The following is a 16877-nucleotide window of genomic DNA, read 5'->3' on the forward strand; positions in this document are numbered from 1 at the left end:
TTAAGACTCTCATATTTATTTGGATAGAAATAAGTTTGTGAGGCCTTTTACCTTAATTTTCTAAATTTTGATTTTTAGGGTGGGAGGGTAAGGAAAAGGATTCTCGCCAGATCCTTTTTCTGGAGATCCTAGGGATCTCGCGATCGTGATCGTTCATTGTATCGTGCAGTCATTTTTCGTTAGGTACTATTTATATTTAATTTTAAATTTTAAATTTTAAAATAATTTATTACCGCACGATGTACGTAAATGATTACGATTACGAAATTCCTAGAATCCCTAAAAAAAAGAATCAGGCGATGATCTTTTTACGAGGGTAAATTAGCACGTTTTGGTAGACTCAAAAACTAAAATGAAAGCGGAAACGAAAAATAGAAAAAAAAGCCCAAAAGTTAAACATAGTTTGTAAAATAAGGAACTGGTATATTATGTGAAAGCACGGAACTGTATAACTTTGTTAAAATAATAACTTGCAAAATTCCGTCATTATTTTTTAGATTTTAATATTTATTTATTCAATAATATGTTCACAAACAGGTCGAATGTGTGAATTTTATATGCATTATTGAAAAATATGTGAAAATAACGTGTTTTAAACATGAAAGTACATACGCACGTGCCATGTATCATACGTTGGAGTTAAAAAAAAAAAAAAAAAGTACGATCTAACTAATCATTAATATGGATACATAAAATGAATTTGAAAAAATTATGTATGTAGTGTATAATACGTAAATTATACACAAATTTACTAATTATGAAGTTAAGTAACAATGCTATATATTTTGAGAGTTGTTAACAGCACTTAAAAAAATTCATTCCGTTCTTTACTAATAAAACATATTATACGAAATTTTAGCAATTTTCGTATTCCCTAAACCCTAAATTTAATGTTTTATTTTATACAAGTGATTTTATAGAGTGGGAAATCGCTCCTAGGACTTCAACTACAACAGAAAAAAATGCTCCTTTGGAGCTATAAGTCCCTTTCACTCCAGACCCCTCGCACTAAACATTAATGTTAAGCTCTCACCATCACTCAAGTTTCAGCTTCTCTCGTCTACAATAAGGTATTGATACTTCAAAAATTTCATCCGCACATTTTCAAGTGAAAATCTGTTTTATGTTTCCATTTATGAATAGTGCAAAATAACTTTTTAGAGCACCGATAACAACAAATATTGAGATTAAAGAAAAATGTAACTAGCAATGTTGTTACTCATCCACCTTCTCTCACACTCCTATCTCACCATTTGCAAATTCTATCAAAGCTGCTAGCGGTTTGTGACTACTTTTGCAGAGTAAACCATTCAACAACGAACACAATTTTTTTTTGTCCAACAAAACCCACCAATAATTAAACTTCTAAATGCACCACATAAATAAAGAATTCGAAAGCTTCAAGTCGTATAATTAACAAACCACAAACATCAATGAGACAAAATTCAAAGCAATAGCAGGAAAAAGAAAGCAAAAACAGAAAGAAAACCTTGGTGTGTACAGAATGGAAAATATTATTGATGAGTGATCATGTCCTTTCTCCTTTGAGAAGCATGCTTTGTCCTTCTCAAGTCTTTTTAAACTTTGAGGTATGAGTTTCTGATTGCGCTTATTTTTCTAACAACCACTTCCATCAGCATCTGCTCCCCTGGTGACATTGCACCGCAAGAGAGTCATATCTGTATCACTGAAACCAAACATTCCTTTAATTTCTTTGCTTTCACCGGATCACGATTGTTACGTCTGGATGGAGTTTATTCTCGCATTATGTCATCGTTGACATCACCATCTGCTTCGAGGTCGAGGACAATTGAAGGGTCAACAACGTCCATGACATGGTCAGGCAAAGCCATCGCTACGAATTGGTAAATGCTAACGCCACCATTGAACGTGTCATTAGTAGGTTTTTTTTCCTGTGAACATTTCCAGCAACAATATCGAATCGCTTTAAACATCTCCAGGTATGGAAACTTGGCCTCCCGTGCCGTACTCTAGCAGGACATACATACAATAAGATGTTGTATGTAGTTGACCATTAGAACAGTATCTTGTTCAGATTTTTATGTAACTTATTTTCCAAGGAAACAGAGGCAGTCGCATATTTTTCATAAATAGGATTAATTAGTTGGTTTGCAATTTTTATCATTCCTCAAAACATTTCTTAAGAACATTTCTTGAAAACAATTTTCTTTAAGAATCAAAAACTTAATTGGTTTGCAATTTAAAAATTTAAAATCTTACGACTTAAACTAAACAAAGAGATCTAAAAAAAAGGGGTCGCAGGAGAGGGAGAAAGAGGAGAGAAGGAAAAAAAGTAAGAGATTTTTCAAGGAAAGAGAAAGAAGAGAGGATCAGACGAGATAAGAGAGGAAGATGAGTGAGAGAAAGAACTTAATGTTAAGCTCTCACCATCACGCAACTTCTTGCTTCTCTCTTTTACAAGTGAAAATTTGTTTTATGTTTTCACTTTTTTTTTTTTTTTTTTTTTTTTTTGTTAATTATTTTATGTTTTCACTTATGAATATGGGAAAATAACATTTTTAGAGCTCCGATAACAACAAATACCAAGATTAAAGAAAAATGTAACTAGCAGCGTTGTTACTATCCACCTTCTCTTTCACACTCCTAACACCGTTTGCAAATTCTATCAAATATGATAGCAGTTTATGACTACATTTTGCGGAGTTTGCCATTCAACAAATATCATAAAAAAAAATTGATCCCCCAAAACCACTAATCATTAAAATTCTATAAAGCACCACACAAATTAAAATTCGAAAGCTTCAAGTCATATAAGTAAAACACACCACAAACATCAACGAGACAAAATTCCAAGCGATAGCAACAGAAAGAAAGTAAAACTAGAAAGAAAATTTTGGTGAGTAGAGAGAGGAAAACATTATTGATGAGTGATCATGTCCTTTCTCCTTTGAGCAGCATGCTTTGTCGTTCTCAAGTCTTCTTAAACCTTGAGGTACGAGTCTCTGATTGCACTCATTTTTCTGACAACCGCGTCCATCAGCATCCGCTCCCTTGGTGACATTGCACAGCAAGAAAGTCCTATCTGCATCACTGAAACCAAGCATTCCTTTAATTTCTTTGCTTTCATCGGGCCACCATTGTTACGTCTGGATGGAGTTCGTTCTCGCACTATGTCATTGTTGACATCACCATCTGTTTCGAGGTCAAGGATAATTGAATGGTCAACAATGTCCATGACATGGTCAGGCAAAGCCATGGCTACAAATTGGTAAATGCTTAGACCGCCTTTAAACATGTCACTGGTAGGTCTTTTTCCTGTGAACATTTCCAGCAATAGTATTCCATAGCTATAAACATCTCCAAGTATGGAAACTTGGCCTCCTGTGCCGTACTCTGCCAGGACATACATACAATATGTCATATGCAATTGACCATTAGAACAATATATTCTTTATATTTATATGTTACTTATTTTCCAACAAAAAAAGAGGCAGTAATGTATTTTTCATAAATAGAGATTAATTAGTTGTTTTTTTTTTTTTTTTTTTTGGTAATAATTTACTGAGAACATAAAAAGGAAGTTAGAATGATAGAAACTCATACCCGGAGGAATGTAACCTATAGAACCCTTTAGCTGAGATGACATTGTTTGACTAAAGGAGGGATCATTTGATGTTTCGAAGAGGAACCTTGCCAAACCAAAATCCCCAACATGGGCTACCATATCTTCATTAAGAAGTACGTTGCTCGGCTTTAGATCACAATGAACAATGGCCGTTTCACAATGGTGGTGAAGATAATCTAACGCATAAGCAACATCAATGGCGATGTTCAATCTTTGCATAAAACTCATTCTTTTACTTGGAGATTCCTCCTCATATCTTGGATACAACATTGAGTCTAGACTTCCATTTTCCATGAACTCGAAAACTAGACTTTTGAAGTCCTTGCCCTGGTTATCAATGCTCGAGCATGCAGTTATGATCTTGAGAAGATTACGGTGCCTTATACTCCTTAAAGCTTTGCATTCATCTATGAAACTCTTGGAAGCTCCTTGTTGTTGAAGGTTTAGTACCTTAACAGCAACTATTGTTCCATCACTAGGAATTACCCCTTTATAAACAGAACCAAAACTTCCCAAACCAATAAGATTATCTGCAGAAAACCCGTTAGTTGATTCAACGAGTTGTGAGTAGGAGACACCTGATTTCCAATCCTTATAAGAACATGAAGTTGCAAGTCTATCTTTTGACCTTTTCAGCATTGAACAAGCACCACAAAAGCATGATAGAGTAATTATGATTCCAAGTACACATGCTATGGGGATGACTACTTTTGGGGAATGTAGTCCACGAGATGAATGGTGTTTTTTTGGGGGGCATGAAGGTAGATGTAATTGTGGGATGCCACCACAAAGCCTATGATTTCCAAGAACAGAAACACCACTAGCATTTGCAAAAATACCATCTTTAGGCAGCTCGCCCTCAAAATCATTATACGAAAGATTGAGATACTTGAGAGCACCAAGTCTGCCTATGAATTTAGGAATTGGCCCAGACAAGTTGTTGCTTGAAATATCAAGTTTTTCCAAGCCTTTCAAATTCTCAAGAGATTGAGGAATTGTTCCTTCAAACTTATTACCTTGCAAACACAAGCGCTCCAAACTAGTACAACTTCCGAGGGTGCTCGGGATTTCACCTAATAAATTGTTTCTTAATAAATTTAGCTCTGTGAGATGCACTAAATCACCCACCTCAAAGGGCATCGGACCAGTCAAATAATTGTCAGACAGGTCTAGAGAACTTGAAAGGGTTGAAAGCTCCATAAGCATTTTAGGTATGGTGCCCGTAAGGTTGTTACTGGAAAGGTTAAGATCTAATAGGTATCGGCAGTTTCCAAGACTTGGAGGTATACTGCCCTCAAACTTGTTTGAGTCCATGTATAAGTATAACAATGAAGTCATGTTCCCAAAAGATGACGGGATTGACCCAGAAAATTGGTTACCATCCAAATACAATTCCTTTAACTTCTCTAGTTTCCCAATTTCATGCGGGACACTGCCACTCAAATGGTTATATTCTAATACTAAAGCAGTCAGGTTTATAAGGTTTCCAGTTCCCTTAGGAAGGTTTCCATGTATAAAATTTTCCCCCAGACTAAGAACAGTAAGTTGGGTCGAAAGGTTGGCTATGAATCCCGGAATTTCTCCTCCAAAATTATTATACAAAAGACTCAAATGCTCCAAACTAGTGCAATTAGCCAAGAAACTAAGAAAATTCAAGTCACCAACTTTTCTATTTCCTAACTGATTGCCATAAATGTTTAGCCAAACTAAGCTACGCAAGTTTCCTAGACTCTCACCAGGGACTGTCCCAGAGAAGCCATTTTGAGAAAGTTCAAGCATCTGAAGTCTTGAAGCATTTGACAATGATGTAGGAATATTTCCTGTGAATTTGTTCACATCACAGTAAAGTTGTACGAGATTAGGAAGCATAGTGCCGAGATTTGGTGGTAGCTCTCCATGCAACTGGTTGACAGCAACACTAAAAGTGGATATGGAAGAAATATTATAGATTGGGGATGGGATCATACCAGATAGATCATTCATCTGCACTACGAACTCCTCCAAGCCTGTTATATGCCCAAGCTCATTGGGTATGCTTCCTTGAAAATTGTTCTTGCCAAGTATTAGACTACTCAACAAAGAAAAGTTTCCTATCCAAGGTGGGATAGTTCCAGTGAGATTGTTGCCATCAAGCCGTAGATATTTCAAATTCAACAATGAACTGAGTTGGTTTGGAATGGACCCCATCATCCGATTGCCTTGTAGATTAAGCAATTGTAGTTGTATGCATTGCGACAAATTAGTTGGAATTTTCCCACCAAAGGAATTATGAGAGAGGTTGAGATATTGTAGGCTTTGTAGACGACCCATTTCTGGAGGAATTTCCCCATGAAACTTGTTGTCTCCCAAATTGATTCCGGTAAGATAAGTAAGATTTCCAACCGAAGGTGAAATGGAGCCTACCAACTTTTTTGATTTCAGGTTCAACATCAAGACTCTTTTGGTGGAACGGTGGCATGAAACTCCAACCCAATTGCAGAAATGAATGGAATGATTCCACGAGCTCGTGACATTGAAAGGATCAACTGTTATTCTTTTCTTCAAGTCTAGAAGAGCCAAGCGATCAGATTCATTTCCAAGCAGAGTAAGGCTGCGAAGTGCTGTAGATTCGAGGCGTGTGCTCATGCATAAAAGAATGAACCCATGCAGGAATTTGAACAAAACCAGCTTACGGTTGGTACGTGAATGCTCCATCATCGTTCTAAGACAGAGAGAAAAACAGGTTAATTAACGAAATTGAATTTGCACAAATGCATAAAGGAGAAGAAATGCGACCACATAGAAGAAAAACTTGATTCAATATTTTTACCAAAAATGAGATGGCAACTGTAACGACAAAAAATAATAGAGCTCCGTCATGCCGTACATCTTACAAGGAATGGAGGAGATTTTTCAAATGGGAGGGGAACCTTGTCAATTCAGCATTAATCTTTTGGCCACACAAGAGTCTGATCGATGCGATCGCTCACAAGTAATATTTAGAAAGAAAAGTTCATAAAGAATATCTTTTGACAGTTGAAGTCTCACTTCCATTGGTTTCTACTTTTGCCCAAATCATGGACTGCTGCTTAATTTGTAGTGCTCGGTAAAAGAAAAAAAAAGAGAAAATCTTGAAAGGGCAATTTAATATATACTAAAGCTGAAATACTTTGAAATTACCCTCCCAGTTTTCTACTGATATTACCCTCCCAGTTTTGCTCTAATTCCTATTATGTCCTGATATAGTTATACCCATCATAAATGTACTGTATTTATTTTATATTTTCTGTTTCTTCGTTCTCCCTTCTCACTCTTCTCCCCGCTCCCCACCCGCTCATCTCCCCACACCCACTATCTGCACCCAACCTCCCCACCTTCGCACCACCTTTTGCACCCAACCTCACACCACTACCAACAACCCCAAAAAAAAAAAAAAAAAAAACTCAGATCCCGTTGAGGTGGAATCGGGAAACCTTCGCCGGGCCGATTCCGAAGGTTGAGAACTTGGGCGTGGAGAAAATGGGAGGGGGGGAATGGGTGTGGACGGAAGAGGGTGGGTGCGGGGGGAGGGGGGACGAACGAACTGAGGTTTTTTTTTTTTTCTTCTCTCTTCCCTCTTCTTCTTCTTCTTCTTCTTCTTCTTCTGCATGTTGGGTGGTGGGGAGGGAGGGGACGAACTGGGTTTCCCATTTTTTTTTTTTTTTTCCTTCTTCTTCTTCTTCTTCTTCCTCCTTCAGTTGGGTTGGGGTTTGTTTTTTTTTTTTTTTTTTCTTCTTCTTCCTCCTTCTTTCTAGGTTGCAGGGGGTTGGGTTTGTGATGGGGGGGGGGGAGGGGGGGGACGAACTGGGTTTGGTTTGGGTTTTTTTATTTTATTTTTTTATTTTTTTATTTTTTTATTTTTTTTTTATCTTCTTCTTCTTCTTTCTCCTTCTTTTTCTTTCTGGGTTGCAGGAAGATGGGGAAGAGAGAGAGGAGGATGATAAAATATGAACCTGCTAGGGTTTCGTGGGTTCTAGGGTTTAAGCTATGAGAGAGAAGTGTTGAAGATGGTTTTGTATATTCGCTTAATGAAACAATTACAAGATGAAACATATATATAGGGAAGAAAAAGAACATAAGCCTAATTTTGCCTAACTTACCTATCTTGCTTGACTAACCTAACTTGCCTAACTTTGAACAAGAAAATTGACTAGCCTACCATTATTCCAACATGTTTATTTCATGCATTTTAATTGCTTAATACTCCCCCTCAAGGTGGAATGTGAATGTCAATCACACCCATCTTGCCAAGTAATGAGTGAAACATCCCTTGTCCAAGCGGCTTGGTAAATATATCAGCCAACTGTGCTCCAGTACGAACGTAGGCTGTCGTGATAACCCCTGATTGAATACGTTCACGAACAACATGGCAATCGATTTCTATGTGTTTGGTACGCTCGTGGAACACGGGATTGGCTGCTATATGAAGAGCCGCTTGATTGTCACAATGCAGTTTTGCTGGCACATGATGATCAACTCGTAAGTCAGCCAACAAGTATTTCATCCATGTAAGCTCACACGTCGCAAAGGCCATGGCACGATACTCTGCTTCTACTGAAGATCGAGAAACGGTGGTTTGTTTCTTAGTCTTCCAAGATACCAATGCTCCTCCAAGGAATATGCAATAACCCGTGACAGATCTCCTTGTAATTGAACATCGAGCCCAATCGGCATCACAATATCCAGCCAAGATTAGGTCCCCCTTTGAAGGAAATAGAAGTCCTTGTCCAGGTGCCCCTTTCAAGTATCGCAAGAGACGATGGACTGCATCTAAATGTGGTTTTCTTGGTTGTTGCATGTATTGGCTGAGTACATGAACTGCATATGAAATTTTCGGTCTAGTGATAGTAAGGTAAATAAGTTTACCAACAAGTCTCCTATACTTCGAGGCATCATGAAGAACTTGCCCTTCCGTTGGAGATAACTTCAAATTTTCTTCCATGGGAAATTTTGCAGGTTTGGCACCTAGTAAGCTGGCTTCATCAAGAATGTCAAGCGTGTATTTCCGTTGTGAGATAGAAATACCTTGAGAAGACCTAGCCACCTCTACGCCGAGAAAGTATTTTAATGGTCCCAGATCCTTGATTCGAAACTGAGTGTGAAGAAACTGTTTGAGATCACGAATGGCCTCTTCATCATTGCCTGTGATGATCATGTCATCGACGTAGATTAGTATAGCTGTGAATGAGTGATCACGTACCTTGGTGAACAAGGAATAATTGGCCTTGGATTGTTGATACCCAGCTTGGTGTATAGCAGTGGAAAATTTGTGAAACCAGCTTCGAGAGGCTTGTTTAAGCCCATAAAGTGACTTGTTGAGTCGGCATACATTGTGCTCCCCCTGACGACGAAGACCAGGAGGCAGTTGCATATAGACTTCTTCCTCAAGATCTCCATGGAGGAAGGCATTTTGAACATCCATTTGGTGGAGAGACCAATGACGAACAGAAGCTACGGCCAAAAGACATCGGACGGTAATAAGTTTGGCAACTGGGGCGAAAGTCTCTTTGTAATCGATACCTTCACGTTGTGTAAAACCCTTGGCAACAAGGCGAGCTTTATAACGCTCGACAGACCCATCTGAATGATACTTGACCTTGTAAACCCATTTGCAACCAATAGCTCGATGCCCGGGAGGGAGACGAGTGAGAGTCCAAGTCTGATTTTGTTCCAAGGCTAGGAGTTCAGCTTGCATGGCGGCTTGCCATGCAGGATCACTATTAGCTTGCTCAAAGGTAGTGGGTTCAACAATGTTGGAAATAGCACAAGCAAAAGAACGGTGTGAAGAAGAAAGATGAGCATAAGAAACATAGTGAGATAAAGGGTAACGTGTACCTGACATGGAAGAGGAGGTGGCACTGGGAGCAAGAGAGTGTACATGATATAAATGATAGCCCTGAAGTCGTACGGAGGGTTTTGGAGGACGGTTGGAGTGGCGAATGACAAGGGGAAGAGGGGAGGGAGCAGGCTCGGTGATGAGAGGGTCCGAGGAAGGGTTGGTGGCATGGATAGGGGGTGTGACTTGTGGTGGGTCGTGCGGTAGGTCGTGTGGTGTGTCGTGGGATGGAAGGGGGATGGTAGTGGTGGTAGGGGCAGGTGAGGCGATGGTAGTATCAAGGGGAAGGGGGAGAACAACACTGTCAGGTTGGTGATCTGGGGGTTGGGAAGGAAAGGGAAAGGTGTCCTCATGAAAGATCACATCACGGGAGGTGGAGAATTTGTGGGTAGTGAGATCATAAACACGGTACCCCTTTTGACCAAGAGGATATCCAACAAATATGCATTTCCGAGCACGTTGATCAAACTTGTGTGTGGGAGTGAGATTTGTGGCATAGCATAAGCAACCAAACACACGCAAGTGATGAAAATCTGGAGGTGTACAATGTAAAAGCTCAAATGGGGTTTTGTGATGGAGGAGTGGTGTTGGTAAGCGATTGATTAAATAACATGCCGTTTGAACACTTTCCCCCCAAAAAATTAAAGGTAAATTGGCTTGAAAACGAAGTGCTCGCCCAACATTTAAAAGATGGCGATGTTTTCTTTCAACGACCCCATTTTGTTGGGGAGTAGAAGGACAAGAAGTGTGAAACACAATACCCTTGCTATAAAAAAAAAGAACGTAAAGAAATGAATTCAGCCCCATTATCTGCCCTAATTGTCTTGATCATGCGATTGAATTGTGTTTGAACCCAAGCAATAAAAGAACGTAACAACCCTTGTGTTTCAGATTTTAAACGCATAAGATGGATCCAAGTAAATCATGAATAATCATCAACAATAGTCAAAAAATATCTAGCCCCCGAATGAGAATTGACTCGATGAGGTCCCCAAATATCACAATGTATTAAATCAAAAGGTGCTTGAGATGAAATAAAGCTTGACGGAAAAGACAAACGAGTTTGTTTAGCAAGGGGACAAATGTCACACAAATGGCTAGAATCAAACATAATAGTTGGAACTTGCTTGGTCAAAAGTTGTAAGGGACCGGTGGAGGGATGTCCTAACCGTCGGTGCCAAAGGTTTGAATGACGGTTGACATTGTGAGCTAAATGAGGATTTTGTGTTGACAAGTAATAGAGCCCATTATATCGCTTGCCCAGGCCAATCGTCCTCCTCGTAGCCATGTCCTGTATCACACAAAAGGTAGGAAAGAAAATCACTATGCATTGTAGAGACTCAGTGAGTTTGCTAACGGATAACAAATAAACTTGAAAATTTGGAACATGTAACACATCATCAAGTTTAAGAAGAGGAGTTGCTTGGACGGAACCAACAGATTCTATAATGGCTTTTCCCCCATTCGGCATTTGTACATAATCACACATAGATTTCTTGTGAAGCAAGTGAGGTGAAGGAGATATATGATCCGTTGCCCCACTATCAATGATCCAATATAGGTTTTTCTGTGGTAAGGCTCCTGACATTTTAGACAGAGGTGTAAGAGTACCTGTGGCGTTTGCAAAATGGTGAGGATTACCATCCAAGTTGTTTTTCTTGAGCATGGCCATGATTTGGTTGTACTCTTCAAGAGTGAACTTGGGGCTGTCACCGTTGGTTTTATGATGGTGCTTATCCGTGACTGTGGCGACTTGACTGCCAGTCTTTATTTGATTAGCCGCAGGTTTCTTCTTGTTAGGAGGAATCATCTTTTTGCCATGGTATTTGTGCCCCGGTGGAAAGCCATTGAGATAGAAACACCGATCTACGGTATGATATTTTTTATCACAATATGAGCATTTAATAGAGGAGTTACCTCGTTGTGCATCAGATTCCCTATGGCTTGTCAAATGCATCGCATGCAAACTGTTGTTATGACGAGTGAGAGATACCTCCACTTGTTTCTCTTGTTGTAAAACAAGAGAGTATGCCTTCCGAGTGTCGGGAAGTGGCTGCATCAACAAGATTTGCCCACGTACTGCGGCATAGGACTCGTTTAATCCCATGAGAAACTGCATCACTCTTTCCTTTTCATCACGTTCATTGATCTTCTTCAAACCCCCACAAGTGCATGTTGAGGGCTCATGGTAGGACGTCAATTCATCCCACAATGCCTTTAGTTTGGTGTAGTAGACTGAGATCGATTGTTGCTCCTGTCTGTGCTCAACAATTTCTCTCTTAATTTGGTAAACACGTGAATCGTTCCCTTGAGAGAAACGATCACGCAAGTCAGCCCACACATCTGCTGCTGAAGTGTAGTAGGAAACGCTGCTTGCAATGTCTTCATGTACAGAATTCAGGATCCATGCGAGAACCATGTCATTGCATCGTTGCCACAATGCAAATTGTTTATCTGTTTCAGTAGGTGGGTCAATGGTTCCATCGACCAAACCTAGCTTGTTCTTAGCACTTAGACTGATGCGCATAGCACGGCTCCATGTGTTGTAGTTGTCTCCTTGAAGGGTTTTGGAGACCAAGATGTTCCCAGGTTGATCAGAGGGGTGTAATAAAAACGGGTTCGAGAGATCAGTAGCCATCTCTAATGGTTTTGTGTTGGTTCCTGAATCACTCATGATGACGATGTTGTTGGTTGTGGTGCGGAAGCGTTGAAGATAAGTGGGGTATTCAGAGTCACCAGAAACGGTGCTCTGATACCATGATAAAATATGAACCTGCTAGGGTTTCGTGGGTTCTAGGGTTTAAGCTATGAGAGAGAAGTGTTGAAGATGGTTTTGTATATTTTCTTAATGAAACAATTACAAGATGAAACATATATATAGGGAAGAAAAAGAACATAAGCCTAATTTTGCCTAACTTACCTATCTTGCTTGACTAACCTAACTTGCCTAACTTTGAACAAGAAAATTGACTAGCCTACCATTATTCCAACATGTTTATTTCATGCATTTTAATTGCTTAATAGAGGATGGACGAAGGGAGAGGTTTTTTTATGATTTTTATGTACTTTTTTTTATTATTTTAATATTTAAATAATATTAAATGATTTTTTTTAATAATATTTTATTATTTTTTAATGAAAAATGGGTCCCGGATCAAGTCACGTCAGCATTTAACTGAGAAATAAATGGTCAACCTAACGGAAGGTATAACATTTACACAAATTCTAAAGATGAGGTATGACATTGTCAATTTTAAAAGATAAAGTATGAAAGTGTCGTGACACCAATAGTTGAGGTAGTTTTTTTTGTACTTTACCCTAAATAACATAATGTATATAAGTATGTTGGAATGCATGTTTATGTTCGTTAATTTTCTGACTATGGTTTCTTGTGCTCATACTGTATTATAATATAAATAATATAATGTATATAAGTATATTAAGGGATTATAGTGTAATGCATGTTTATGTTGGTAAAGTAATATTGGAATGATATTTCATGTCTCCTCATTTTCTATGTCAGAAAAGACTTTCCTTAAATATCATTATCATATATGTATGGAGTTTTTTTTTTTTTTTTTTTGGTCGAAAGGAATTTTTATAACAAAGTGAAGGAAAATTACAAGGACTCCACAGGTGAAAACGAGAAATAAAAACAGTCCCAAAAAAGGATCAGTCCACACAATGCATGAGTAAAGGTTTCTATCTATACCTAAAATAAAAATTACATAGGAGTTCAAAAGTTAAGGTGCAATTGTAGAGGCCCAAAAGTCACCACACAAGAAAACCTAATAACCCTAAACATAGCTTCACCAGCCGCGTACACGGCCGAATCGGTGAAGACGGCCAACGGACAAAACAACCAAGAAAAACCACCGCATAAAGCACAGCTCGAACCCATCATAGTAACAATGCCTAGGAAAAAGTGCTAAATCTGTAGATCCAATGAAACCAAACCAATACCGATCGCCACATTTCTATTCCTCAACCGATACCAAGCACACAATGGGCAACTAAATGCCCAGAACCAAGCAGTAACAAAAAAGGTCAAGTGGTGTAAACACCATTCTGAAGAGATATCGGACCTTTGTAAGGGTGACAACATATAGTTTTCTTTGATCGGAGAAAAGCACAAAAGAAGCAGCAAGCAAGTATTGAGGTGAGATCCACCAAATTTGGAATTTGATTCGAAGTTTTGGAGGATCTTGAGCGCAGGGCCCCAAATCATAGCCCAAGGGCTCCAAATCAGATTACCATGATACATGGGCAAACAACCCGATGATAGTACTCCATCCACACCACCCGTAGATGGTGGGTTGCTTCACTGTTCCTTGACGGGAAACGGGGCCACCGCAGGTGCGGGGATAGACAAAAGGCCCAGAGATCGTGCTCCATCCACTCCTTCCGGAGAAGGTGTGTAGATCCCCAAATTCCAGACGGGGAAAGGGGGCCATCGCAGGTGTTGGGAAGGAAAAGAAGGGTAGAGAGAAGGAGGAGGAGGAAAACAAGTTTGAAAAGTTGGCTGCCACTGACCACAAGTAGAAGCTAGAGGTTGGCGGCAGGAATAATGATGAAGTTTAGGGTTTCTTCTGAAGCGCTCTTTAGAGAGAGAGGAATGACTGAGACTTTTGAGAGCACTGAGCTCTCTCGTTTTATGTATGGAGTTAGGGGTGGAGCCAATTACATGATTATAGTTCCTCTTTTTGTTCAGCTCTAAACCCCTCTCCCCTGGTACTTATTAAAGAACAAGACTTGGCTGCTGAATTTTCAGCAGCCAAGTTAATTCCCTTGTTGAATTCCTTATTAATGTTGTTTTGACTTTTAGTTAAATTAGGTCAGGAAAAGTTCTGTACTTGCTAACTTTTGGAATGATAATTATCAGTCTGCTATATAGATATATTGAATTTATTATAAACAGTTATGTAAAATAGTGAAACATCAAAAAGAAAAACAATAGAGACACTGCACAATTAAAATGAATCAGGGGTTATATATTAGTATTTAAGCTATATAACATTTATGGATGTGAACCTCACTTCATTGTGTAAAATAAAATATCGTTTTATAACAAAATGGATCTTATACTCATGTAAAATTTGGATCTACTTCAAATTTGTCATTAAATATAATTGGGTTTTAGTAAATTTTTCATCATTTTGTAGATTTTTGCCTTTAACTTTCTGGGTTTTGGAGAAATTTTTTGCTTTATCTGAACTTAGTAGTTTTTTAGTATGTTTTGTACTCATTTTACATTTTTTTTAAATATTAGAGATAAATTAAAATCATGCATCTTCTAATTCCAACAAATCTACTTAATTTCTTTGAACAAGAAAATTAATATACTAACATATGACCCTAACTCAAGTAACAAATACATTAATGTATATTATACCTATAAGCGAGATGTGAAACCTAACTAAAATGTACAAAAACATAATAACCTACAAGTAAGACATATGAATCTGTGATAGAGGTTGATTACAAAAAAGAATCTATCTCATGTAGATAAATACAATTAGCCTGTAATATAGATTGACTATGAAAATTAAAAATAAAATATATAAATGGGGTTTAGAACAGGAAGAAGAACAAGACATAACAAAAAGAAAAAGAAATATGAAGAAATAATTAAACAGATAATTAAAAAGAAATTTAATTTTATTAATAAAATAATCCTAAACTCAAGGATTAGATTTATTTTAATAAATTGAACTATTCCTAATATTAGCTTAAAAAATTAGATTTATATCAAGAATTCCCTATTTAGTAATATCCATTTGATTTGGGGACTTCATTTTCCTAGAAAAAATTGTATTTTATTGTGTGCGTGGTAGCAAAGATCCCTAAACTTTATTCCATATTTAGTTTTCGTCCCTAAAATCTCATATTAGTTTTTCCTGACCTCCAATGTAACTCTGCGTTGCATGAGTGGTCATTCTGTCAAATTTGTCTTCTTTTTCGTCAAATGTAATGGTATGTGGTATTTTCATACAAAAAAATAATCCTATTTACTAAAAAAAAAAAAAAAAAAGGAGCTTGGCTCCTTAATGTCCTTAATGTTAAGGAGGAGTCTCTTCTCAAAAAAATTTGTGGTCCTTGTGGCCTATCACAGAATTTCATGCTTATTGTCAGAACTATTCATATTATAAATCACTATGTAAATATCATCTCTGTAAAGAATCAATTAAAACTAATATTGTTTAGACAATCCTTAAGGCGTTCTGATTATGACCACGGAGTTCTATAAATAGGTCACGAGATATTTAAGGAGCAATTCTTCCTCAATCCTTCAGGAGTCAAGTCTTTCTTTTTTAAAAAAATAATTTTTTTTTTTTTTTTGGATGAAAGTCTTGTTTTATCTCTCAACTTAACAAAAAAGCTTATAGAGTTAACAAAAAAAAACTACTAGTGCAACAAATGACACAATTTGAGGACATAAGAAATTATTAGTAGAATTCAAGGACGAAAATTAAACTCGTAGTATAATTCAGGAAATTGCTACAATTTAGCCTATTTTATTTAATTACTTACAAAAAAAAATTCATATAAAGTTGAAACTTGATGTTTGAAAAAGAGAGGCAGATTACGTGCTGAATGACATCATGAAAATCGTTCAAACAATATCATGAAAGGGCAATCAATCAACCTATGTTCAGAAGTTCTTCCAAATGATACATACAAAACAAAAATATCAAACAAACAAAACAAGCAGTAATTACCTTTTTGTTTTTGTAAAATTTGGCCGCTACACTGAGTCAGTGACGTTTGCGGGTGCCTACTCCATCACTAATCGCTTTAGTCACCAGGCAGTTTTGAATAAGGGGTTGGTGATATAAATTTTGCCTCCTTGTCACGATTAATTGCAGTTCGTTACATACAGAAAAAAAAAAGATTGAGAAGTTTTGAAGAAGAGAAGGCTGCGAAGGCAAAAGCTAGAAATGGAGGTGTGGACTGTGAACTATCAACTGGAAAGGGAAAGCAAAAGAATACGCGGAGACCGAGAGAGAGAGAGAGAGAGAGAGAGAGAGATAAGGTTGAAATATAAGGGCAGAGTAAGGAGAGGAAGCAAAAGCAAGAGTGGTAATCAATAGTAATTAGTGGAATGAAAAGTGTCACTGTTGTGGTCAAATGCACTCACATTTTCTTTTAATTTCAGTGGTGGAAAACAATAATGTCTATGCATCATGATACGGATTTGATCTCCACCAATCCCCTTCTCCTTCTAATATTTAATATTTAATCCGCTAATGCTATCGTTTATCTAAAAAAAAAAATAAAAAATTTATACAGTATATTTACACACTAAAGGGGAGCAAGTAAATGGTTGCAAACTCGTCACTTCTAAAATTCGAACTCAAGCCCTCTTGGAAAAAAATATCAGTGAACAATATTACTAAGCGACAAACATCTTTTCCT

General features: G+C 37.7%; 1 protein-coding gene across 1 annotated transcript; it reads right to left on the reverse strand.

Annotated features, from left to right (window-relative positions):
- Positions 1-2643: 2643 nt before the first annotated feature.
- Positions 2644-16448, reverse strand: LOC137723187 (probable LRR receptor-like serine/threonine-protein kinase At3g47570). Its single transcript, XM_068462358.1, has 3 exons — positions 16181-16448; positions 3586-6308; positions 2644-3375 (listed from the first exon to the last, which is right to left on the reverse strand). Exons 2-3 carry the CDS (start codon positions 6302-6304, stop codon positions 2963-2965), a joined length of 3132 nt encoding a protein of 1043 aa, XP_068318459.1. The 5' UTR covers positions 6305-6308; positions 16181-16448; the 3' UTR covers positions 2644-2962.
- Between the last annotated feature and the right edge of the window lie 429 nt (positions 16449-16877).

Source organism: Pyrus communis, chromosome 17, assembly GCF_963583255.1.
Source record: "Pyrus communis chromosome 17, drPyrComm1.1, whole genome shotgun sequence".
In the NCBI taxonomy this organism is placed as follows: Eukaryota; Viridiplantae; Streptophyta; class Magnoliopsida; order Rosales; family Rosaceae; genus Pyrus; species Pyrus communis.